The 26,951-nt window shown below is 37.0% G+C and overlaps 1 protein-coding gene across 1 annotated transcript in view; it reads left to right on the plus strand.

Moving 5' to 3' along the window:
• The window catches only part of SEC24A (SEC24 homolog A, COPII coat complex component), a 72,634-nt gene extending 45,683 nt beyond the window's left edge, over positions 1–26,951 (plus strand). The window contains exons 12-23 of the mRNA XM_030318264.2: positions 1,440–1,495; positions 2,594–2,800; positions 4,116–4,236; positions 4,553–4,711; positions 7,141–7,314; positions 8,754–8,864; positions 12,835–13,010; positions 16,255–16,392; positions 19,062–19,166; positions 19,730–19,822; positions 23,151–23,254; positions 23,964–26,951. Coding sequence (XP_030174124.1) covers positions 1,440–1,495; positions 2,594–2,800; positions 4,116–4,236; positions 4,553–4,711; positions 7,141–7,314; positions 8,754–8,864; positions 12,835–13,010; positions 16,255–16,392; positions 19,062–19,166; positions 19,730–19,822; positions 23,151–23,254; positions 23,964–24,078 — 1,559 coding nt within the window. The 3' untranslated portion in view covers positions 24,079–26,951. The remainder of the gene's footprint in view (positions 1–1,439; positions 1,496–2,593; positions 2,801–4,115; positions 4,237–4,552; positions 4,712–7,140; positions 7,315–8,753; positions 8,865–12,834; positions 13,011–16,254; positions 16,393–19,061; positions 19,167–19,729; positions 19,823–23,150; positions 23,255–23,963) is intronic.

Raw genomic sequence — 26,951 nt, forward strand, 5'->3', positions numbered from 1 at the left:
TTGTGTAATTTTGTGAACATATTAAAAAATTACTGAATTGTATCTTCTACGAGGGTGAATTCTATGTTTTATGAATTGTTTTTTTTTTAATATTATGTTTCTTTATTTTTGAGAGGCAGAGAGAGACATAGTGCAAGTGGGGGAGGGGCAGAGAGAGGCAGACACAGAATCTGAAGAAGGCTCCAGGCTCTGAGCTGTCAGCACAGAGCCCGACGCGGGGCTCAAACTCACGAACTGTGAGATCATGACCTGAGCCAAAGTTGCACACTCAACCAACTGAGCCACCCAGGCGCCCCCATGTTTTGTGAATTGTATCTCTGTAAAATTTTTATTAAACGTTTTTTAGTTGTTTTTTTTTTTTATTTTTTTTAAAAAAAATTTTTTTTTTCAACGTTTATTTATTTTTGGGACAGAGAGAGACAGAGCATGAACGGGGGAGGGGCAGAGAGAGAGGGAGACACAGAATCGGAAACAGGCTCCAGGCTCTGAGCCATCAGCCCAGAGCCCGACGCGGGGCTCGAACTCCCGGACCTCGAGATCGTGACCTGGCTGAAGTCGGACGCTTAACCGACTGCTCCACCCAGGCGCCCCAAAACGTTTTTTAGTTGTAAAGAAAAAAGAAATCTAAACAGAATTTTTATGTGACAGGTCAAGTAAATAATGTTTCACATTATTTTTTTGGTATTACTTTTTACAAAGATTGTAATGAGCCTTTTTTAAAAAAATCACAAACAGTACCAAAATGTAGAAAGTGAGACTTCTCATAATCCGTCACCACCACCGACATTTCCCTTCCCCATTTGCTCCCTTTTTAAGGAAGAGAATTTAATTCCTAAGTAACAATAAATTTGAATCCTGAGGAGCTCATCTGATGTGGTCAGTTAGCCTATCTTCTGATGTAATTGATTTTGTAGTTTCAGAAGTATAGGCACTGGTGGGGGCCTCATTTATGAGAGTATCTCCTTTTTGAATGACAGAGCAGTTGGTGGGCTATGTGACTTCTTTGTAAAGACAGCTTTCTTGTATGTCATCTTATTCAACATTTTTTTTTTTTTTAATGATAAGAATGCTGGCTTCCAGGTCTAAGCAAGAATGTAAAGTAGCATTCTAAACTGTGTCTTTAACCTAAGAAGCAGAGCACTTCTGCAAACCCTTACTGAGTGCTTATAGATCAATATTTTCTAATATGATCTAATATGATCTAATATTTTCTAGGAGGCTATTTACCTTATACATGGTAACAGATAAGTTGCAGTAAATACCTAAATAAATGCTACTTTGGTGGCTTTTTGAACATGGGTAGACACTGCTGTATATGTAATAGTAGAGAAGGTGGCTTTTCTTTAAATATGGGGGCAGTTAATTGTATCAGTGTTAAGTAATTGGAACATCTTTAACAATTAAGTTTTTTTTTAAAGAAATATTTATTTATTTTTCAGATGTTTTTATACCTATGCCAGAGAACTTATTAGTAAATTTAAATGAAAGTAAAGAGGTAAGGCACATTTTCCTATCTGACATACTTAATTATAATATTGAAGGATTATATTTTCAAAATGAACTTTAAGTAAAGTTTTGTTTGTTTCTGAGGTATTTTTAAGACGTGTAACATTTTATATTTGCTGTTAGTTAAAATTCATCAGATGAACAGCTCTTGAGTTTACCCTTGAACTGATGGCTTTTAAGTCTAATATAGCAAGATGCTTGTAATAGGGTAGAAGATAAGCCTATTGCATAAAGGAGGAAAACCTGAAGGAAACCTGCCTTGCCAGCCATTTGGGAAATTGGGAGGGTTGCTCAGATAAGCTTCTGGTCACTACATAGAAGCACTTTAGCTAGGCTGCTTTCAGTGCCCTTTGCTTTTCTGATTCACAGAGTGTCATTGGGGTCAGTTCAGAAGAAACTTATTACCTGCCTGGAAATTGCCATGACATAATACAGTGAGAGGTGAACAGAATGTGTCTGAAGGGGGGATGTTGTCTACCCTGTACATGCATATATGCCGTAGGGGTAACATTTTAACTAGCAAGTCTATGGTCTTAGCTGTTGGCAACAGTGACTTCACCATAGTGTGAAGTACATTTTTTCCCTTTGACTCTCCTTATTTGTACAATAAACCTGAATAGGTAGTTGTTTTTCATTTTGTTTTTCTTTTGTAGTGGTATTACTAGTTGGCAAATTTACTGGCTATCTTAGACTTTTCAATAGGGAAGAGTTAAACTTGCTTTGGAACTGAAAAGAATAATGTGTGTAGAGGTGATTGAGAAGGCCATGTTTCATGGCATTAAAATGAAACAAATCTCTAACCTGTGATGGTTCTTTTGGATACATTTTGGACTTATAGTCTTGCTGGACTACTGCATGTGCAAGAACTGTAAGGCCCCAATTTTGATTTGTCTTGCTTGCCAATTTATAATGTTGACTTAAAATGGCTTTCTTGTCATTTGACCAACTTCATTGTTTACTGTACTGTCTGTAGATTCTCTGACCATCATCACAACTCGGTGTCTTGTCTACTGTATTAGTTACTGATTTTTTGTGAAAAAAAATTTTACTTGTAACACCTTTGAGTTTTCTTGCTTTATTTTACAAGCTTGTTCAAGATTTACTGAAAACTTTGCCACAAATGTTCACCAAGACCCTGGAAACGCAGAGTGCCTTGGGTCCTGCACTTCAGGCTGCCTTTAAGCTGATGTCCCCAACTGGTGGCCGAATGTCTGTCTTTCAAACACAACTTCCTACTCTTGGAGTGGGAGCCCTGAGACCGCGAGAGGAGCCCAACCAAAGGTCTTCTGCTAAGGTGAGGGTGTCATCACATGTATGTTACTGTACATGGTGGTGTTCTGCTCTGTCCCTTTGACCACAAAGCTTGTTTCTCATTTACTTTTCAGTTGTGGAGAGTAGGGAGTATAAGGAAATAGATAAAGCATTTCTCTTTTATGTCATAATTTCTATTTTATTACATTTTCTACCTGATTGACTCTTACTTTACTCTTGGATATTTGGCATGCTACTCACAATGCAGCCTGCCTTTGATGAGAAAGTCTGGCAGCTAAGGAATATGCCTTCTAGGGACAAAGTAGAACATGGATAAACACTAAAACGTAGTCATAGTTTGGTATACTGACTGCCATAGAATTGCTTTTAACACCTTGTATGTATAAACTTAATTTGAGATGAGTATTTTTCAAAAGATGATGAGAGTTGCCATGTGCTACAATTATGGTGTCAGTCCTGGAGTCTGTCTCCCTAAATTCTGCTTTTTAGATGTATGAACTTGAGTAGTTAATTTCTTTGCCCTTCTCTTTCCTTATGTTTATTTATAAAGTGAAAATAATGGTAGTTACCTGCTTCTTATAGTAGTTCAAAAGGCTGAATGGATAATACACATGAATTGTTTAGAACAGTTTCCAGCATAGTAAATGTTAAATCGATTACCGAAATTAGCATAATAGGTATACTTCTTTTTAAAAGTAAAACAAAATAGGGGCACCTGGGTGGCTCAGTTAAGCTTCTGACTTCAGCTCTGTCATGATCTCATAGTTTATGAGTTCGAGCTCTGCGTTGGGCTCTCCGTTATCAGCACAGAGCCCACTTCCATCTTGTCTCTCCCTCTCTTTCTGCCCCTCCCCAGCTCACTTTCGCTCGCTTACTTGCTCTCTCTCAAAAGATAAAATATAAAGGTAAAACAAAGTAGAAAATAGTTAAGCAGTACATGTTTTTTTACTGAAAAAGTGAAAAAATATTACAAAAATAAAGGATTTTTTTAGACTACCCCCCAAGGCTACCTGTTAACATCTTGGTATATACAGATAGATTTTAAAATTTTATGACAATTTAGAGGCACCTGAGTGGCTCATTCAGTTAAGTGTCCTACTCTTGATTTCAGCTTAGGTCATGATCTCACAGTTTGTGCGTGGATTCAAGCCCCACATTGGGTTCTGTGCTGACCTTGTGCAGCCTGCTTGGAATTCTCTGTCTCTCTCTCTCTGCCCCTCCCCTGCTCCCTTGAGCTCTCCCTTTCAAAATAAATGAATAAATAAAGTTTTAAAAAACATAAAAATTTTATGACAATTTAATTTAAAATTTTTCTTTATATAATTTATTATTAATAGGAAATTCACTTGACACCATCCACTGACTTCTATAAGAAATTAGCCTTGGATTGTTCTGGTCAGCAGGTAGCCGTTGACTTATTCCTTCTTAGTGGACAGTATTCTGATTTGGCTTCTCTGGGTAAGTTCTTCCTCATGACTATTTTTTTTCAAATGAATGTGAAAATGGTATTTATATGATGATATTCCAAATAGAGGACAAAGTGAAGGGATTTTTATTCCTTTGGGAGAGTTAATCAGTCTACTATAAACCTTTTGGTCTTCTACTCTAAATATTTATAATAGAGACTTTTTTATACTATTTAAAAGAATGAAATTTTCTTTTCTGATAATACTTTGGGAGGCTAAGGAAGAATTGATTCAAATACCAGTAGTTTTTTTGGTGCAGTCATAGCACTTAATGGCAGGATTTTTTAAAAGTGTGTGTTCTCTTCCAGGTTGTATTTCTCGGTATTCAGCAGGTAGTGTCTATTACTATCCCTCTTACCACCATCAGCAGAACCCAGTACAAGTACAGAAATTACAGAAGGAACTACAGAGATACCTCACTCGAAAGATTGGCTTTGAGGCAGTCATGAGGATTCGGTGCACGAAAGGTGGGACTTTTATTTTTTAACATATGCATAGAAATGTTGCTTTTGATACCAGTAAGTACACATTTTCAGCTAGTCTTATTTCATGTTTGCTCTTCTAAGATATTTACTTACACTGATGGAATATGCAGTTAATAATAGATAAGGGGTGCCTTGCTTGTTCAGTCGGTAGACCATGGGACTCTTGATCTCAGGGTTGTGAATTCAAGCCAACATTGGATGTGGAGCCTAGGTGAAAAAAAAAAAGAATGGAGAAGAAACATTATAAAATGGGGACTCTTTTGAATATACCAAAAGCCACTGAATTGTACACTTTATGTGTAATTTTTATAAATTTTTTAGTGTTTGTTTTTGAGAGAGAGAGGGAGGGAGGGAGGGAGAGAGGGAGAGATTGTGAGTAGGAGAGGGGCAGAGAGAGAGGGAGACACAGAATCTGAAGCATGCTCCAGGCTCTGAGCTGTTAGCACAGAGCCCAAGGTGGGGCTCGAACTCACAAACCGTGAGATCATGACATGAGCTGAAGTTAGAGGTTTAACCAACTAAGCCATCCAGGCACCTCTATGTGTAATTTTTATGGTATGTGAATTATATCTAATTTTAAAAAATCATATCCCTCCTCTCCCCCCCGCCCCACCAAAAATAGGCATGGATTTTTATTCCATGTCTTGAACAGAAACGGTAGTAGTGAAAGGTGTTTTTTTTAATAAAACAATTATTTTTTTAATTACAGTAATTATTCATAACAAAATTTTTTATTTAACCATTTAAAAGTATACAGTTGAATGGCATTAAGTACATTTTCTTTTTTTGTTGTTTTGTTTTGTTTTGTTTTGTTTTGTTTTGAAGTACATTTTCATTATTGTGCCACCATCCCCACCATTGATCTTACAAGTAGGAGATCTTTTTATTTGTGCTCTTCTCTATCTGCACTGCTACTAACCTTGCCTCAGTGTTGCTTTGGAAATAGTCTGAAAGTTTCAGAATGCTTTAATCCAGTGTATTTTTCAGGATAAATGCCTGTGGCTGCTAAATGATAATAACTAATCTCTTAGGAAATTGGGAAATAATTCCAGATATTTTATTCCTTCACATTATCAACCTGGTTCTAATCTTTCATTCAAATTTTAAAATAATGCTGTTCTTTAAGAGGTGTGAAGCATTCATTTTTTTAACTTAATTTTTTTAATGTTTATTTATTTTTGAGAGAGAGAGACAGAGTGTGAGTGGGGGAGGTGCAGAGAGAGAGAGAAACACAGAAACCAAACCGGGTTCCAGGCTCTGAGCTGTCAGCACAGAGCCTGATCATGACCTGAACCAGAGTCAGATGCTTAACCGACTGAGTCACCCTGGACTCAATCTTTTTTTCTTTTTTTTTTTTTTTGCAGTGGAAAGATTATATGAAATATGTAGCCAAAAAGAAAAAAAAAAAAGATATCAAAAGATAAGGATCCACAACCTGTCCACTAGATAGATGTTGAAATCTGTTGGTCAAACCATTTGCCAAATGGAGTTCTGTATTATCATTGTAATAAAAAGAAAAAATGATTGAGTGAAACAACTGGTAATAAAACATATGTAACATCTTAAATAAAGTATCAAATAACACTTGTATAAGGCTGACACATCTTCAAACAACTCAGGTATTAGTGTCACTCAAAACCAGTTAGTTACCACAGTAGCTTCTTTGGGTTTCTGTTTATTTTTGTGCTCTGATTGGCTGGCTATAGATTGGAGGTTCCTAAAACCCTCTCTTTGGGTTCAATTTATTTGCTACAGAGCAGCTTACAGAACTCAGAGAAACATTTTATTTACTTGATTGCTGGTTTTTTATAAAAGGATATAACTCAGGAACAGCCAAATGGAAGAGATGTGCAGGCCAAGGTATGGAGAAGGCAAAGGGCATGGAGCTTCTGCAGCTTCCATGTTCTCTCTGAGTGCTCCACTCCTCCCAGATCTCCATGTGTGCACTAATCCAGATGCTCTCCGAAGGACCCCATCCTTTTGAGTTTTTATGAAGGCTTATTTACATAGTCAAGATTGCTTAGATTATTGGCGGTTGGTGACTGTATCATCCTCTAGGTTCTCTCCCCTCCCTGAAGGATGTTGGTGGGGTAGGGGTTGAACTGAAAGTTCCAGCCTTCTAATCACATGGTTGGGTCCTCTGGTAACCAGCCCCCATCCTTAGGTTACCTAGGTTCTTGCCAAAAGTCACTCCATCAACATAGCAAGAGACACCTTTGTGACTCTCATCACTTAGGAAATTCTAAGAGTTTAGGAGCTCTCTGCCAGAAATGGGTGAAGATCAAGTATATATTCTTATCATAAATCACAGTATCACATCTAAACCTTTAGATTTACTCTCTGCCAGTCTGATAAGTGACAGGGATAAAATGAAAATATATAAACGATTTTGATAAAGTTTTCTCTTCTAGGTCTTTCCATTCATACCTTCCATGGGAACTTCTTTGTTCGGTCAACAGACTTACTGTCTTTGCCTAATGTAAACCCAGATGCTGGGTATGCAGTACAGATGTCAGTGGAAGAGAGTCTTACTGACACTCAGTTGGTTTCCTTTCAGTCTGCACTCTTGTATACATCCAGCAAAGGTAAGGTGGGGTGTTTTGGGGGGGGGGGAGGTGTGGATTGTTGTTGTTTTTGTGGCAAAGACATATAACATGAGATCTATGTTTTAAGAGATTTTTAGGTCTATAATCCAGTATTGTTAACTATAAATACAATGTGTTGCAGCAAAGGGAAATTTTTAAAGTTTGGTCACGTATTCATTGGCTTAGAATAATCTCCCTTACTTTTGGAGGTACTCATTTCTCTTAAACCAAAAGAATATATTTCTGATCTTAAGAGCTTTGTTGCTATCCTTGGTAAAGCCAAGATGTGTCATATTTATTTTCCTTAACCAATCGTATTTAACAGATATTTATTGAGAGTCTACTTAGTGTGAGGCTTACTGTTTAGAAAAAATCTTGTTATTTCCACGTTGCTTTTCAGAAAGGTGTTACCAATCTCTGGTCTTACCAAGTGCCCTTTTCATTTTAGCCTTTGTGTGTCTGTGTGTGTGGTGTGTGTGTTTAGTTATTGTTGCTGATATGATAGGGTAAACATTATATGTTTTCTTTTGGCTATCATTATTCTGGTTTAGAATAGAAAATCTAAACAGTGTTACCCTTTATTGCAGATAGTTCTTCTTTCTAAAAGTAATTTGTGTGAGCTCCTTATATGTACCTGTTCATTGGTCTTCATGTGTCCATATAGGTTGTAATATGGATATCATCTCTAGTTTTTTTATTTGTTCTTTTACTTTAGTGTTCCAGATCTTGCTGATTAGAAAATTTTTAAAAATTAGCTTGATACTTGATGCTTCCCAAAAGGTTTTCATTTTTATTTCTGTATTTATTTTTATTGTGGGTAATAATTACCAAAAAATATATATTAGTCGATTTCTTTTAAATTTTTTTCTGTGGTTAAAGAGGAAAGTATAAGATTTCTCTAGACTTTAAATATCAAAACAGACTCTAGAATACATGTGGAAGGTAGTGTTTTTTAAGTTTATTTTTGGGAGAGAGAGACAGCATGAGCGAAAATGAAGGGGGGGACAGAGAATCTGAAGTGGGCTCTGCACTGGCAGAGAGGAACCTGCTTGGGATTCTCTCTCTCTCTCTCTCTCTCTCTCTGCCCCTTCCCCACTTGTGCTCTCTCTCTCAAAATAAATAAATAAACTTAAAAAAAAAAAAGAAAAAAGAAAGAAAGTAACCAAAAGGTTTAGAAAAGAAATTTTTAAGAAGTGAACATGTTACCATAATTTATGATTCCTTTTCAGTAATAACTTGAACAAAAAGAATTTTATAGTCAAAAAATGAAAGAAATAAAAGTTAATGAGTTTTTACTCATTAAGGCTTTGAAACTATTTCTGCTTATTAAATAATCTTTTTGGTTCTAAATTGAAAAGAAGTGATTTTTCCAAGAGACTTGTATACAAGTTTTTAAATATAAGTTGTCCCTTACTGTGATTTATATGTTTTCCCCAAAGGTGAAAGAAGAATTCGTGTTCATACTTTGTGTTTGCCTGTAGTTTCAACTCTGAATGAAGTCTTTCTTGGAGCTGATGTTCAAGCAATTGCAGGGTTATTGGCCAATATGGGTAAGAATTGTTATCACCTATTGTAAATATTTCACAAATAATAACATTAGAAAAATCTGGAGAGTTTTATTTTGCTTTAAATTTTTTTCTTAAATTTACTTTTAGAGAGAGTGAGCGGAAGTGGTGGAGAGTGACAGAGGGAGAGAGAGAGAATCCCAAGCAGGCCCCACACTCAGCAGGGAGCCTTGTGCAGGGCTCATCTCATGACCCTGGGGTCATGACTTGAGTCAAAATCAGCAGTCAGATGCTGAACCGACTAAGCCACCCAGGCACCCCTTATTTTTCTTGAAATAATTAGCTTTAGGGGCATCTGTGTGGCTCAGTCAGTTAAGTGTCCGACTTCGGCTCAGGTCATGATCTCCTGCCTAGTGACTTCAAGCCCTGCGTCAGGCTCTGTGCTGACAACTTAGAGTCTGGAGCCTGCTTGGGATTCTGTGCCTCCCTCTCTTTCTGCCCCTTCCCTGCTCATGCTCTTTGTCTCTCTCTTAAAAAAAAATAAACATTAAAAAAAATAATAACTTTAAAGGTTTCAGTGTTTTGGATTCTGTGTATGCCTCCTAAGTAACTACTTGAATGAAAGGAACTTGGGGCGCCTGGGTGGCGCAGTCGGTTAAGCGTCCGACTTCAGCCAGGTCACGATCTTGCGGTGCGTGAGTTCGAGCCCCGCGTCAGGCTCTGGGCTGATGGCTCAGAGCCTGGAGCCTGTTTCCGATTCTGTGTCTCCCTCTCTCTCTGCCCCTCCCCCGTTCATGCTCTGTCTCTCTCTGTCCCAAAAATAAATAAACGTTGAAAAAAAAAAATTAAAAAAAAAAAAAGATATAATTTATGTGCCATATCACTTAACCTATTTTAAGTCTGCAACTCTGTTATCTATGATATATTTACTGAATTGTATGGCCATCACCTCAATCTAATTTTAGAACATTTTTATCATCCCAAAAAGAACCTCATGCCTATTAGCAGTAACTGCCCACTTCCTCTTTTTATCCCTCACCAGCTTTAGGCAACTACTAAACTGCTTCCTGTTTTATAATCTGCCTGTGGTGAATTTAAATAACCATATTTTACTAAATGTTCAATACTAAAGGTTAATAGCTTTCTTGTGAGGTCTGTAACTTGGATTGCAAGAGACAGTGAAGTTATGTAAAGATCATTATTCTTGGAGTCATGGAATTTGAGATTGAAAACCAGTTTACTTTTCACACATAAGTTTGCATTCTTGGCCAGATCACCTGAGCTAGAATTTATTTATTCATACCTTCAGTTCTTTACTTCTGTCTCAGACATAGTTTAGTTGCCTCCTTGATTTTTTGTTGTTGTTTTTGCTTTTTTTTTCTCCTTGAGGAAAGATGTCGTTTGGTCCATTTACTTCAAACTCAAATCTGCCTATGATAAGGGTGATTACTTTTTTTTTTTATTTCCTATTGGTAAATTCTTTTTTTTTTTTTTTTTTAAGTTTATTTTGAGAGATAGAGAGTGAGCACGCATGAGCAAGGGAAGGGTAGAGAGAGAGGGAGAGAGAATCCCAAGCAGGCTCCGCACCATTATCAAGGAGCCCATCTTACGGCTCTAGCTCATGAACCGTGAGATCATGACCTGAGCCAAAATCAAGAATTGGATGCTTAACTGATTGAGCCACCCAGGTGCCCCAACAAATTTTTTCTTTAATGAAGCCTGATGAAGGCCAAACCCATTTTAGTTAGTCTCATATGCTGTTGAAAGTTAAAGATTGTGGGGGTGCCTGGGTGGCTCATTCGGTTGGGCGTCTGACTTCAGCTCAGGTCATGATCTCGCGGTCCATGAGTTCGAGCCCTGCGTCGGGTTCTGGGTTGATGGCACGGAGCCTGGAGCCTGCTTCCGATTCTGTGTCTCCCTCCCTCTCTGCCCCTCCCCCGTTCATGCTCTGTCTCTCTCTGTCTCAAAAATAAATAAACATTAAAAAAAAAATTAAAAAAAAAGAAAGTTAAAGATTGTGACCTAAGAAATTTGAGGGTCATTGCCTTTATATTTTGTTCAACTAATACTTTTTAGTAACAGTATGATCAATATTATCTTTATTATCATCAGCAAGAACTATGTATTAGGTGGTATTTGTAGGTTTGAAAAAATCTGCACAATGGTTTGCTTCACAAAAAGTATTGGTTTTGTTACTAAATTTGGTTGATAGCATTATGAACATTTTTTCACATTTTATAAATTTTTTTCACATTTGATAAAGATTTTATCACAATCTTTAAAATCAGGATGTCTTCAATTGAAGTCTTAAGAGTTAACTGTTGATCAGGTGACAGTGGTCTTTATTCTTTCTTGGCTATATACAAATTTGGTTATAGCAGTTAATAACATCACTTTATTGATTGTATTTTTTTTTAATGTTTATTTTTGAGAGAGATGGAGAGAGGCCAGGAGTGGGGAGGGGCAGAGAGAGAGAGAGAGGTAGAGAAAGAATCCCAAGCAGGCTTTCTGCTGTCAGGGCAGAGCCTGATGTGGGGCTTGAACCCACGAACCGTGAGATCATGATCTGAGCCAAAGTTGGACGCTTAACCAATTGAGCCACCCAGACACCCCAGTATTGATTGTATTTTTGATATCACATGAATTGAGGTTTTTTTTTTTTTTAAGCTTATTTATTTTGAGGGAGAGAGAGCTCAAGGAGTAGGGGCAGAGAGAGAGAGGGAAAGAGAGGATCCCAAGCAGGCTCCATGCCATCAGCACAGAGCCCCACGCAGGGCTCAATCTTAAGAACCGTGAGATCATGACATAAGCCGAAATCAAGAGTCAGATGTTTAACCGACTGATCCGCCCAGGTGCCCCAACATAAATTTAGTTAAGATTTTTATTATTTTTTAATGTTTATTTACTTAATTTTGAGAGAGACAGAGTGTAAGTAGGGGAAGGGCAGAGAAAAAGGGAAACACAGAATCCAAAGCAGGCTCCAGGCCCCAAGCTAACAGCACAAAACCTCATGCAGGTTTCAGACACAGGGACCACAAGATCATGACTTGAGCTGAAGTTGGACGCTTAACCGACTGAGCCACCCACATGCCCCTTAACTTTTTTTAATGTTTATTTTTGAGAGAGAGAGAGAGAGAGAGAGAGCCAGAACATGAGCAGGGGAGGGGCAGAGAGAGAGAGAGGGAGGCCCAGAATCTGAAGCATACTTCAAGCTGTCAGCACAGAGCCTGATGCAGGGCTCAAACTCACAGCCGTGAGATCATGACCTGAGCCGAAGTCGGACATTTAACTGACTGAGCCACCCAGGTGCCCCATGAATTTAGTTTAGTTGTAGTTTAAGAACTCTCTAAAACAATTATGTGCTTTTAGTGTTTAAATTTTTCTTCAGGGGAAAAATTTTTTTTCCAGTATGCTGAAATGCATGTAAACAGAGTGGCATGACAGGTGATGAGAAGCATCTAAGTAGCTAAGAGCTCTTGCAATAAATATAGGGTAAAATTCTCTGTGAAGAAAGCATGTGCTTTAGTTGCAGACTTTTTTCTTTTTCTGTAGTATGTAAATAAAATGGTGGATTACTACTAATAACATCTTAGATTTGGGGTACCTGGGTGGCTCACTTGGTTGAGTTTGTAACCCTTGATCTCCAGGTTATGAGTTCAAGCCCCACATTGGGAGTAGAACTTATTTAGAAAGAATATTTCAAAATAACATCTTAGATTGAAGAAAGAACAGTTTTGCCATTTTACAGGTAAGGAAACATACTCATGAAGGTTAGATTCCTTGCCATATTGTCTTACAGTTAGGAAATAGAGAAGCATTTCAGCCAACTTTGGTTTGACTCTTCAGACGATGTGCTTTGAGCTGCTATGCTTGTCTCCTTGTGTATGTGATACATTGGAGAGGGAATATGTATAATAAAAAAAAATACATCTCTTCTATCTGTAACAGTGGGATAGAAGTGGGATAGCTAAACTTCTATCTTCTCTCTTGTTTGTTCCTGCCTTCCATCTGTTAGCTGTTGACAGGTCTGTGACTGCCAGTCTGAGTGATGCTCGGGATGCCCTAGTGAATGCCGTCATAGACTCTCTTTCAGCTTATCGTTCTTCAGTCCTAAGTAACCAGCAGCCTGGACTCATGGTTCCTTTTTCTTTGCGGCTTTTCCCACTCTTTGTGTTGGCTCTCCTTAAACAGGTAAGAGAGTTAAACCCAGAAACTAACACAATAATGTCATTAGCCCAAGTTTTTATCCTGTGAACCACTAAACATTGTATGTATAACTTTAAGCCAGTTAAGTTTTCTAAGCACAGGGATCCTGGCTTTTATTGGAACCTTGAAAAAATTTGTAACCCAAAAAAGTTTAAAAATACTGATTTAAAGCGTGTGCCTTATTTGTAAGAGATGTTCACAAGGTATTCACTTAAGTTATCAAAGATGTAAGTGATGTAAGTAATGATCAGTTTTCCAAAACAATCTTTTATTGCTAGAGCAAGAAGTCACACATGAAACTCTTCTTTTGGCTTTTTCCTGCTCCCTACAGTATCTCAGCCACATACTACTAAATCTTAGCTATGCCTTCTCATACCTGTGCCATGGGCTGCATTGCACTTTCCTCTTACTGTGTTTGAGCTCAAATGTTATCTCTCTAGCAGTTGCCTTTCCTTCTATGGTCCTGTAGAGTTTTTCATTTGATATTGTTATTTAATGATCTCCCCTGCCTGCCCTTTACGCATACCACTGGCTCCCCCTGCCCTGCTCTCCAAAAAAGAAAGGAAACTCTGGGCTGGTGGAGGAGACTTATTTTTCCAGGGTACAAAATCCAATGTCCAAGCTTATGTACTTACTGTAACTTTCCCTTGTAAGTTTTATTAAAAAGCTCATGTTAATAAATCACTTAGGGTTACATCCTAGATTTCAAAACTGATCAAAACTACTCTGGATCTTGTCAATTTGTATACTTTTCTGAACTCCAGGATCTACCTGTCTGGTGTATGTCATCTCTTCTTAGGTGAGAAGGGTAACCCACTTAACCTAATAGGATGGCTTTTGGATCAGCTTCTAGTTTCTTTAACTCAAATTATGCATTTCTACTTCTGAATATAATCTAAATACATAGAAATTACATAAATACTTAAATTTTAACATTTAAAAATCTGAGCTTTTCCCTCTTCAGGTCTTTCCTTAATGCTGTCCTTTCGCTGAGGCCTGCCTTCCCTTACCTCCCCATTTAGTGTGCAACACTCTGTTACCATTCTAACCTACATTCTTTATCTGTCTTCCCTCCCTTATTTTTCCTCTAAAGCATTTAACACTGACATATCAGTATTTTGCTTATTTATTATTTACTTTTCTCTTACTAGGATTTTTTAGTTATAAGGACAGGGATTTTTATCTTTTTTGAAAAGTTTACCACTTTGTTTCAGCACTTAGAACAACAGTTCTTAGTACATAACAGGCTCTCAGTAGTTATTGAATCAATAAATGAAATTTCCTTCTTCCATTTCCCTTAATATTCTTTTTTCTTTCTTAGTGACTATCAACATACTAATTTAAAAAATCTTGGGGCGCCTGGGTGGCGCAGTCGGTTAAGCGTCCGACTTCAGCCAGGTCACGATCTCGCGGTCTGTGAGTTCGAGCCCCGCGTCGGGCTCTGGGCTGATGGCTCAGAGCCTGGAGCCTGTTTCCGATTCTGTGTCTCCCTCTCTCTCTGCCCCTCCCCCGTTCATGCTCTGTCTCTCTCTGTCCCAAAAATAAATAAACGTTGAAAAAAAAAAAATTAAAAAAAAAAAAAATCTTGAGGCGCCTGGCTGGATTAGTTGGCGGAGTATGCAACTCTTGGTCTCATGGATTTGAGCCCCACAGTGGGCACAGAGCTTACTTTAAAAAATCTTAAGAGCCTTGGAGTGCCTAGGCTGGCTCGATCAGTAGAGCATGTGACTCTTGATCTTGGGGTTGTGAGTTGAAGACACACTTTGGGTGTAGAGATTACTTAAACAACAACAACAACAAAAAGCCTTAAGAGCCTTTCTGATCTTCAGCTTCCTTTGTTTATAGTTAGTACACTTGTTTTATGGCATAATCTCATTGCTCCTAGCTCTCTGCCTCTTTCTACTACTTTCCATCAATAGGAATGCTTAAAACCTTTTTTTTTTTTTAAAGATTTTATTTTTTTAAGTAATGGCTACACCCAATTTGGGGCTTGAAATTAGAATCCTGAGATCAAGAGTTGCATGCTCCTACTGACTGAGTCAGCCAGGTACCCCAGGAATGCTTAAAACTTTACCTCGAAACTTTTAGTATTCTCTATGAAGCTAATAGATCAGTTACAATTCACTACAGTAAGAACCAGTTACAACTCAGCAGTTCTTCCTGCCCACGGATCATGTCCCCGTGCTTTAATAAAATCACCTGTGGGAAAAAACAAAAACAAAAAACAGTTAAAACTCATTACTTATTAACTTTATTTTGCTAAGTAACTGTCCTCGTTTGCATTATTGTATTATTATTTTTCCTAATTTTTTTTTTTTTAATTTTTTTTTCAACATTTATTTTTTTTTGGGAGAGAGACAGAGCATGAACGGGGGAGGGGCAGAGAGAGAGGGAGACACAGAATCGGAAACAGGCTCCAGACTCTGAGCCATCAGCCCAGAGCCCGACGCGGGGCTCAAACTCCCAGACCGGGAGATCGTGACCTGGCTGAAGTCGGACGCTTAACCGACTGCGCCACCCAGGCGCCCCTATTTTTCCTAATTTGTAAGCTTTATTGTGTTGTTTAAATTTTTTTTTTCAACGTTTTTTATTTATTTTTGGGACAGAGAGAGACAGAGCATGAACGGGGGAGGGGCAGAGAGAGAGAGAGACACAGAATCGGAAACAGGCTCCAGGCTCCGAGCCATCAGCCCAGAGCCTGACGCGGGGCTCGAACTCACGGACCGCGAGATCGTGACCTGGCTGATGTCGGACGCTTAACCGACTGCGCCACCCAGGCGCCCCTATTGTGTTGTTTATATAACTGAAGGAGAAACAAGGATAGTTAACCACCATTAGTCATCATCCAGCATTTATAAAACACAGGTCTTTGGTCCTTCATTTGTGTTTTCATTTTTTCATCTGCAATATAACCTTACCCTTCTCATGGTATTATTTAGATTTTTATGTCACCATCATTCTATGGTAGAGTGTTTAGATCCATTTCACTGATTAGGAAACAGATCCAGTGACTTTGCCATGGTCAGGTAATTAATTTCTTCCAGGTGGGGCTATAACCACAATTTAATAGATTTGTGTGACTTCTTAAAAGATACTTTTAAAAGAATAATTAACAGTAAATTTGCTAATTCTGTCTGAAGATACTCTTTTAACATCTGAGTTGGAAAGCTTTGTTTATATTTGTTATTAAATACCCATTCTTTGGATGGGGGGTGGTTTTTTGTTATAGAAATCGTTTCAGACTGGGACAAACGCACGTCTAGATGAACGCATTTTTGCCATGTGTCAAGTGAAAAATCAGCCATTGGTCTACCTTATGCTCACAACTCATCCCAGTTTGTATAGAGTTGACAATCTTTCAGATGAGGTAAGATTGATTACTTTTTTAGTGGCTTTTTCTTGGAGGTTTATAAGCCTAATTATATTGAGTCCATTGTAGAAATGAGGAAAGTTTTTAAGCCTAATTATATTGAGTCCATTGTAGAAATGAGGAAAGTTTTTATTCCTTCTCTAAGTCTTTGTAAGGAAATTTTGGTTTGGGGAAGCTCATGAGATAGTATCTCTTTTCTTACTAAATTATTATTTAAGATATTGAAGTAATAAATTTCCTTAAGTTTGTTTAAGACAAATCTGTAAAGGGGCATCAGGGTGGCTGAAGTCGGTTAAGTGTCAGACTTCAGCTCAGGTCAGGATCTTGCAGTTCCTTACTTCGAGTCCCATGTCGGGCTCTGTGCTGACAGTTTGAAGCCTGGAGCGTGCTTCAGATTCTGTGTCTGTGTCTCCCTCTCTCTCTGTTCGCTGTCTCCCCCTCCCCCCTCTCCAACCTCCCGCTCTATCTCTCAAAAATAAATAAACATTAAAAATTAAAAAAAAAAAAAAAGACAAATCTCTAAAGCGAATCTCCTAAATGTAGAGCCTATCTGATTTACTTATTTAAACAAATTGATCTGAAGGGAGTGTCCTGAGGGCGAAATTATATCTGAAAACCCCAGGTCAGTGTTTAGTGCAGCAATATTATTGATTTAAAAAATATTTAAGTTGTAACATTATTTGTCCTTTTTTTTCCCTTTCTTTCTTTTGAAGTTCCCACTGAGATATTATTATTTACCTGAGTTAAAGTCAGATGCATGAAAATATCAAATCATAATCTTTCTTTCTAAAATTGTGATCAAGTTAGGATATATATATGTACACACACATATATATACACGTATATATATGTATATATACGTGTATATATATGTGTGTGGGTGTGTGTATAGGAAGCAATATTTTGGTTAAAAACCTTTCAAAGCTTAAAGAATTTACGATCTTGCATATATAAAGGACAAATTGCATATGAAATTCGAGGAGTCTTTGCATTGCCTCATTCTTTCATATGGGCCTTTACTTAGAAGACTAGAAAACAGAGCCACTGATAGTTTCTTTTCTTTCCCACCAGAAAAAAGTCAAGATTATTTTTTTCTTTCGTATTTGAAAACCTCTAGAAATTTCTAAATAGCTATATTGAGGCAGTGCATGGTCTTTCTCCTGCTTTTCACATGCCCTAAGGCAAGAAGTCTTAAGGTAATATGGTTAATAGTCCCATGTTAAAGCCTCATGGCTAGAGGGCAAATACCTCTTGGTAGGTCATTATTTTATTTACTTCCTGCTTCTAAGGTTTAATTAAGTACCTAGATTAAATGGTTAAAAATTTTTGGGTCAGAAATTAAGTTATGAATATTTAAAGGTGTGTTTGTGTTTTCAGATAACAGTATGTCTTTTAGAAATGAGAAACTTCCATTTCTGGCCTTAATAAATAAAAGATATGTCAAACTGAAAAGAACTATTAAGATATCATTTGCATTGGGCTTTTAATCCTCCCTCATTATGTACACATGACTTAAGCCACACAATCAGCCATTATTATTAACTAATTATACATAGATATTAGTTGCATTTATTGTATTTTATAATAGTTAAAATCAGAAGTTAATTTGGTTTTATTGGAATTCACAATGGGGTTTTTTTAGATAAGTGATAAATATTTCTTCATCTTCTTTATATTTAAATACGAATAACTGATTTACCTAAGTAAGTTTCAAAGTCTTGGAATTAACATTGGAATTAAAATTTTAATTGTGACTCCATATTACCATGTCAACAAAAATTCTTGGAATGCAAAGGTTTGGTCAGAGGCCAGGGAAAGCTTTAGTGTTAAACACTTTACAAACCAGGAGTTGCAGCCTTCCAAACAGAAATACACTCTGAAGGAGGAAGGATTTCAGCTCAGGGTTACGTAGGCAAAAACTGCAAGTTCTGGGTTCTTATTAGGAGTTGGTCAGACTGAGGTCTCAAACTGCGACTTACAGGAGCAGGTTGACAAGCAGGATACAATTTAGTGTTTCTGGTAGCAGCTTCAGGATATGGCAGCTGCTGGAGGGTGTGATAAGATTTGTGGCAGGGTCAGCAAATTTTCCTGAATTTTATGTGGGCTTGTCAACTCAGGCTGTGTTGACTGGTTTTGTTCCTCAATGATCATTTGGCCTGATAAAAATTTTAGCTTTTCTGGGATGCTTGGATGGCTCATTCGGTTAAGTGTCTGATTCTTGGTTTTGTGTGCTCTCTCTCCCTCAAAATAAATAAACTTTAATAAAACAAAATAAAATTTTATCTATTCTCCTTTGACATGAAGGAACCCATCTTGTCTGTTAGCCGTTGTCTAATTATTGGGGTATTTTGTTCTCAATTATTATCTAGTAAAAGCTTTAACTTTTGGGGGCACCTGGGGTGCTCATTTGGTTAAGCATCCAACTTCGGCTCAGGTCATGATCTCATGGCTCTAGAGTTCAAGCCCCGTATGGGGCTCTGTGCTGCCAGCTCAGAGCCTGGAGCCTGCTTGGGATTCTGTGTCTCTTTCTCTGCCCCTCTTCTGCTCGTTCTCTCTCTCTCTCTCTCTCTCTCTCTCTCTCTCTTTCAAAAATAAATAAATGTTAAAAAAATAGTCTTTTAAATAATAAAAAATAAAAGCTTTAACTTTTCTGTCTAATTTCTCAGGGAGCACTCAACATCAATGATCGCACCATACCTCAGCCGCCTATTCTTCAGCTTTCCGTGGAGAAGCTCAGCAGGGATGGAGCTTTCCTCATGGATGCAGGCTTTGTGAGTTAGTCTGACTGATCTGGATCATTCCCTCCATGTACTAGTACACATTCATTCCCTATAATATCTTCTTTTTTGGGGCAGATTATATGCTATTTAATCTCTATTTTTGTGTGAGCCACATTCTCCCTTCATAGCCTCTTTTCATGCCAAGCATAAAATGTCTCATCATGCTTAAAACTGATTATTATTAGTTCATTTGAAGTCAGTACAATTTCACTAAACATATTTATTATTTTGATCTTTTAAATCATACTCAGTGCTAGGAGTGCCTGGGTGGCTCAGTCGGTTGAGCCTCCAACGCTTGGTTTTAGCTCAGGTCATGATCTCACAGTTCCCTGAGTTCCAGCTCCACATCTGGCTCTGTGCTGACTACCGAGTCTGCTTAGGATTCTCTGTCTTCCTCTCTTTCTGTCCCTCCCCTGCTCATGCTCTCTTGCTCTCAAAATATATAAATAAACTTAAAAAAAAAAAAAACACACAAAAATATACTCAGTGGTAAAGGTGAGTCAGCAGCAGACTGTTAAATGCACATCTCAAAATAATTTTCTTCCTGTCCCCAGGTATTGATGCTTTGGGTTGGAAAAAATTGTGGACAAAATTTTCTCAGCCGAGTTCTAGGAGTTCAAAACTATGCATTAATTCCACAAACTATGGTAAGAATTTATTAAAGTGATTATAGTAGACTTAAAGGGCATTTCAAATGTGGCAAAATCATGAACATCCCATTTTAAATCAAAGTTTTTCCAGAAAATAAAATGCTGCCACAGATTATGTTTCCCTTCTAATTGGGAACCTAAAATAGTCATTTTATGTTTTAAAGGCATTCTTTGGGTTATTTTGCATCAATGACTTAGTTGTTCTTATGTGTCTATGACAATAGACTATTTTAGGAAGAAAGTAATGAATTTAGTTAATGCCCCCCCCCAAAAAAAAAGAAATAGTTTTCTAGAATTAGTGTTAATGTTGTAGTTTTTGTGTTTTTGTGTTTTTGGCAAGTGATTTCATTGATGACAAGGTCCTTTTAACTGCTGCTTTAGAGTAAGAACTGATCTAATTGTCACACAAGGAAATAACTTGTGATCAGTGTCAGTTGGATTAATATTTACTATTGAAGAAGATAACAATAAACTCTGTCAATAGCTCTGTCACCTTGGCAAGTCACTAACAGCCTTATCCGTAAAGTAAGAATATTGTTGCCTATGGAGGAGTAACTGAAATGATCCATGCGAAAGCATTTGTTAAGCAATAAAGCATTTGGATAAGTTTCAGTTTTAAAGTTAGAATTAATTATAACATGGTATTATTTAGTGTCATATTTTTCAGACCCTACTATCTGTTTGTCCCCACTTTGGAATATGTATTTTATGTCAGTGCTTTTTCATATTTATGGGTTTAACTCCATTCACAGAAGTCATCGGGAGATTCATGTATTTAAAAGACCTATCTGGGGCGCCTAGGTGGCTCAGTCAGTTAAGTGTCTGACGTCGGCTCAGGTCATGATCTTGAGGTTTGAGAATTTGAGCGCCACATTGGGTTCTGTGCTGATAGCACGGAGCCTGCTTCAAATCCTCTGCCCCCCTTTCTCTCTGCCCCTCCCCTGTTGCGCTCTCTCTCAAAAATAAATAAACATTAAAAAAAATAAAAGATAATATCTCTCAGAATTAATGCTGGGATAAGCTCTAGCTTTCAGGCTTTAAAATTACTGCTCTGGTTGACTAGGCATTTTAGGTAATGAGATAAGAAATTGGGGCACCTGGGTGGCACAATTAAAAAAAAAAGAAAAAACATTGACAAAAAAAGAAATTTTCATATTTGTAATAACTCCTGAATGAATCAATTAATTCTAGATGCCATAATAAAATGAAGAGAGGAGGTAGGATGTTCTTCTGGATCAGGACTCAATAAAGTGTGCCGAAGAGGGCCTGCCACCTGTTTTTGTTTTACTGGAACATAGCTATGTCCATTCACTTATGTATGGTCTGTGGCTACTTAGTGGAACATTGGTAGGGTTGTGTATTGCAAAAGAGACCAAATGACCTGCAAGCCAAAAGTATTTATTGTCTGACCCTTTAAGAAGTTTGTGTACCCCTAGGGGAGCCTGGGTGCTCAGTCAGTTAAGCATCCAATTCAGCTCCGGTCATGATCTCACGGTTTGTGAGTTAAAGCCCCACATCAGACTCTGTGCTGACAGCTCAGAACCTGGAGCCTGCTTTGGATTCTGTGTGTACCTCTCTCTCTGCCCCTCCCCAGTTTAGACTCTGTCTCAAAAAATAAACAAACATTAAAAAAAGTTTGTGGAACCAGAAAAGACCCCAAATCTTCGAAAAGAAAACCAAAGCAGGAAGCATCACAATCCCGGACTTCAAGCTGTATTAGAAAGCTGTAATCATCAAGACAGTATGGTACTGGCACAAAAACAGACCCTCAGATCAATGGAACAGAATAGAGAACCCAGAAATGGACCCACAAATGTATGGCCAATTCATCTTTGACAAAGCAGGAAAGAATGTCCAATGGAATAAAGACAGTCTCTTCAGCAAATGGTGCTGGGAAAACTGGACAGCGACATGCAGAAAAATGAACCTGGACCACTTTCTTACACCATACACGAAAATAAACTCAAAATGGATGAAAGACCTAACTGTAAGGCAGGAAGCCATCAAAATCCTCAAGGAGAAAGCAGGCAAAGACCTCTTTGACCTCGGCCTCAGCAACTTCTTACTCAACACATCTCTGGAGGCAAGGGAAACAAAAGCAAACATGAACTATTGGGACCTCATCAAAATAAAAAGCTCCTACACCACAAAGGAAACAATCAGCAAAACGAAAAGGCAACCGACAGAATGGGAAAAGATACTTGCAAACAACATTATTAGATAAAGGGTTAGTATCCAAAATCCGTAAAGAACTTCTCAAACTCAACACCCAAAAAACAAATAATCGAGTGAAGAAATGGGCTAAAGACATGAATAGACACTTCTCCAAAGAAGACATCCAGATGGCCAACCGACACGTGAAAAAATGCTCAACATCACTCATCGTTAGGGAAATACAAATCAAAACCACAATGAGATACCACCTCACACCTGTCAGAATGGCTAACATCAACAACTCAGGCAACAACAGATGTTGGCGAGGATGAGGAGAAAGAGGATCTCTTTGCATTGTGGGTGGCAGTGCAAGCTGATGCAGCCACTCTGGAAAACAGTATGGAGTTTCCTCAAAAAATTAAAATTAGAACTACCCTACAACCTAGCAATTGCACTACTAGGTATGTATCCAAGAGATACAGGTATGCTGTTTCGAAGGGGCACATGCACCCCAATGTTTATAGCAGCACTATCGACAATAGCCAAAGTATGGAAAGAGCCCAAATGTCCATGGATGGATGAATGGATAAAGAAAATGTGGTATATCTGTACAATGGAGTATTACTCGGCAACCAAAAAGAATGACATCTTGCCATTTGCAACTACGTGGATGGAACTAGAGGGTATTATGCTAAGCGAAATTAGAGAAAGACAACTATCATATGACTTCACTCATATGAGGACTTTTAAGAGACAAAACAGATGAACATAAGGGAAGGGAAGCAAAAATAATATAAAAACGGGACAAAACATAAAAGATTCTTAAATATGGAGAACAAACAGAGTGCTACTGGAGGGGTTGTAGGAGGGGGGATGGGCTAAATGGATAAGGGGCATTAAGGAATCTACTCCTGAAATCATTGTTGCACTGTATGCTAACTCACTTGGATATAAATTTTAAAAAAATAAATGAAAATACAAAAAAGAAAAAAAAAAGTTTGCCTAGCTCCTACTAGAAAATTGTGGTATACACACTCCCAAACCCCTTCCCTGAGACTTCCTAAATCAATATGTGCAGTTCAGCACAGGTGATTCATATACATGATAAACTTTGAGATGCATTAGATATATGACTCAAGTAAACTGTATATTGCTGATTTTTGTTTAATAGACAGACCTTCCGGAGCTTGATACACCAGAATCTGCCAGAATAATAGCATTCATCTCTTGGCTTAGAGAGCAGAGACCATTTTTCCCCATACTTTATGTGATAAGGTAAGTTGAATTTTTCATTTACTAATAGTGAAACAATGTGTTTAGCTTTGCAAGGACCTGTCTTGAATCATAGTTAAATGTGACCTATTGCTTACGCAAACCCTTTAGAAAAGAAAAAGAATTTTCAATAAATATTACTAAATTATGCTTTATATCCAGTTACTAGTAAAAAGTATGTTAAGAGGCACCTGGGTGTTTCAGTTGGTTAAGTTGGTTAAGTGTCTGACTTCAGCTCAGGTCACGATCTCAGGACCTGAATCCTGAGCTCAGGCTCGTGAGTTCGAGCCCCACATTGGGCTCTCTGCCCCTCCCCCACTCGTGCTCTCACTCTTTAAAATAAATATATTTTTTGGGGCGCCTGGGTGGCGCAGTCGGTTGAGCGTCCGACTTCAGCCAGGTCACGATCTCGCGGTCCGGGAGTTCGAGCCCCGCGTCGGGCTCTGGGCTAATGGCTCAGAGCCTGGAGCCTGTTTCAGATTCTGTGTCTCCCTCTCTCTCTGCCCCTCGCCCGTTCATGCTCTGTCTCTCTCTGTCCCAAAAATAAAATAAAACGTTGGAAAAAAAAATTATAAAAAAAAATAATAAATAAATAAATAAATAAATAAATATATTTTTTAAAAAAGTGTGTTAAAAGCCTCACGACAAATCCACTGTTTATTTTACTATTACATTTTATCTAATGTATATATTTTTGTCTTTTATTCCTAAGGGATGAGAGTCCAATGAAAGCAAACTTCCTTCAAAACATGGTAGAAGACAGAACAGAATCTGCATTATCATATTATGAATTCCTCTTGCATATACAACAACAAGTAAATAAATGAACAAATGAAGATATTTGACATATTTTTAAGGAAATTCATGATAATGCCCAACACCTGAGAATGTGTAATACCTTCCTTTTCTATTAGGTTTGTGGACTAATGTGATGATTATATGTTCTCACTGTGATTTCAACCAACTATAGCAAATAAAGGACCACAGCAGAGAATCAAACATGCAACTCTGAAATACTGTATTTTTCAAATCAAAATATATCTACGTATATTTGATTGGATACTGTTTTCCTTTGCTGCCAATAATGTTTGAGTTGTTGTGGATTGAAATAAGATGAGACAATATTGCAGAGGTAAAGTAAATTTTGTAAAATAAAGACTTCTGTGTTTCAAATACATTTTTCTCATTTTTTCCTGAAATTTTGGCTGCTACATTTAAAACTTCACAAGACTAAGTGTTGCAGGGACATTATAAATCCATTGATAATGATCTTTTTAACATCAAAAAATTTTTTCAGAAGTAAATACTACATAGAACTAGAACCCATCCCCACACCTGTTTTTTTGTTTTTTTTTTTTTTAAAGGAAGAAAAAGGATCATCATGTTAACTAAAACTAGAGTGAACTAACTCCAGTCTAGTTTGAGAAAAAAAATATGAAATAATACAGTCAGGCTTTAAAATCTGTCAGTATTCTCTATGCTTGAAGAACAAAGTCACTTTGAAGTGAAATCTATAATTAAGTGGTTTTCCGATTTGACTGCAGAAGACTTGGGTGGACACACTATCCTATTCTGCAGTGAAAAGAATCAGCTGTCTTCATAAATACACTGAAACTGACAATGATAATAGGGAGATGAGAAACTTTGGTTGTCTTGATCCTTTAAGTAGGCTTTGTTTGGTACATTTCTGCTCTGATGTATAATAGAAGTGTTATATTGGTGAAATGATGAATTAAAAGAAATTAAAGGTTTTTAAAAATTCTGTCTCAAATGCTTAAGTAACATTTTTCTAAGGAGTTTAATTAAATTGGAAGCCGCTCGTAAGATATTTATTCTTGGATATTAAAACTTATTAAAAGCATGAATGCTGCTGTTTGATTTGGTGGATATTAAGATTACACAAATTCACTACATTGAAGTTATGGTAGAAACTTGATTTCTCAACATGCTCAAGAGACTGCTTTTTTGATTGAGCCAGAGAAATATTATAGTCAAAACCATTAAGTGAATTTTGTTTACAAATAGGTAAATTATACATTTGTATATTTAAAGTGCTGTGATAGGATGTCTTTAAAAGATTTGGCCCATTTTTCAATGATTCACCTTGTCTTGTATGAACCTCTTAAAGTAAAAGTTCTTCATGTGTAATACTTGATGAAAAGATTTTTGTTTCTTTGTTTTAATGGGTTAGAAAAATGTGTTTACAATCTTGGTCTCATGATCACCAATGAAATAGTAACTTTCAGGTTTACATCAGTATGAGCTGACTTTAACTCAGTTAAAGGGATAGGGAAGAAGCAGGTCCCCATTAGAGTATATACTACGGCTTGCCTGCTGGATCAGAGTAATTGGGTTTTATAAAAATATCCTCTCCCTTAAGCAGTATTAAGGTTTATCTTCAATATGCAAGTGGTACATTGAACTGGAAATTTTCTTAAAAACTGCTTCATGTATTAGGAAGCAAGTTTCATGTTGTAGCAAATTATGATAAATTTATATTTTCCCCTCTTTTCAAGAAACAGAGTCATCCTTGTGCACTGATGTTTCTTAAAATAACTAAAATTCTCTTCTTAATGTGAATTGTAAATGTTGATATTTGTAGGTCCTTTCTTAAGAGTAGTGAAGAATCTTCCAGAGGGAAAAGTTAGTGCTTCTAGGGACAGTAATCTTCCTTGTGCCTCACTTCATCCCTAAGTGGGTATGACTTGTTATTGCCACATGCTTTGTTAGTATATTTCACAAATTTACTTTTTAAATTTTACTTTAAAAATTATTTTAGATAGTGTGTAATATGTGCAATCCAGAATAATTTTATAATAGGCAGGTCATAAAAACATAACTTTAGTTAAGATTCACAATATTTGTTCTCTGGATAATGAGGGAATGAATGAGCCTTTTGGAGATATTGATATTAAGCAATTATTTTTTGCTGTACTGAATGTGTTTGATTTTTTTTTTTTTTGGCAGTAGAGCAGTACCTGCTATCTCATCTTGTATTACTTTTTGATGTAAAGCAACTAATATTTACACTATGCCATATTTTTTTTATTGTAGTTGTAAATTATGAAAGATCCTTGAATTTTCTACAGATCTACAACTACTAAAGTAACAGACAAGGGCAATCTTGGTATTTAAATCTGAGCATGGCAATTCTACCACAAAAAGTACTCTATTTTTCTAATTTCTAGGATTTTTAAAATAACATTTCTGTACGTGACATACTAATATTCGCTCAAGCTGTACCATTTTAGTTTGCATATATTTCATTGTTTTAATTTAATGTAATGTATTGAGTCTAACAGACTGTTTTACAATAATTAGAATTAAAGATTTATTTCTTCTAATTAAAGATGCATAACAGCTATTATCTAGGGGACCATCAAATGTGATTTCAAGATTTTGTTAACTATTTCAAATAAAATCCTTCTATAGAAATTTTAATTTTGTAAAGTAGTGTATAATATTGTAACATTAAATTCTTGTTCTCAAATTCACATATGTATTGATCTTCAATGTGCTGTGTTAAATCTTGCATCTCTTAAATATTAGAGACAAGATTTGTCTTCCTTTTTACAGTTTGTAATTTTCACTGTTTTATTCCTGTAAAAACAAAAAAGTCATTTGTAACCCATGCAAATAATCATTTGAAATGTGCTAACTTATCAATTTGGCTATTCAATAAAGTTATTGAAAAAGCTTA

Source organism: Lynx canadensis, chromosome A1 (assembly GCF_007474595.2).
Source record: "Lynx canadensis isolate LIC74 chromosome A1, mLynCan4.pri.v2, whole genome shotgun sequence".
NCBI classification, from domain to species: Eukaryota; Metazoa; Chordata; class Mammalia; order Carnivora; family Felidae; genus Lynx; species Lynx canadensis.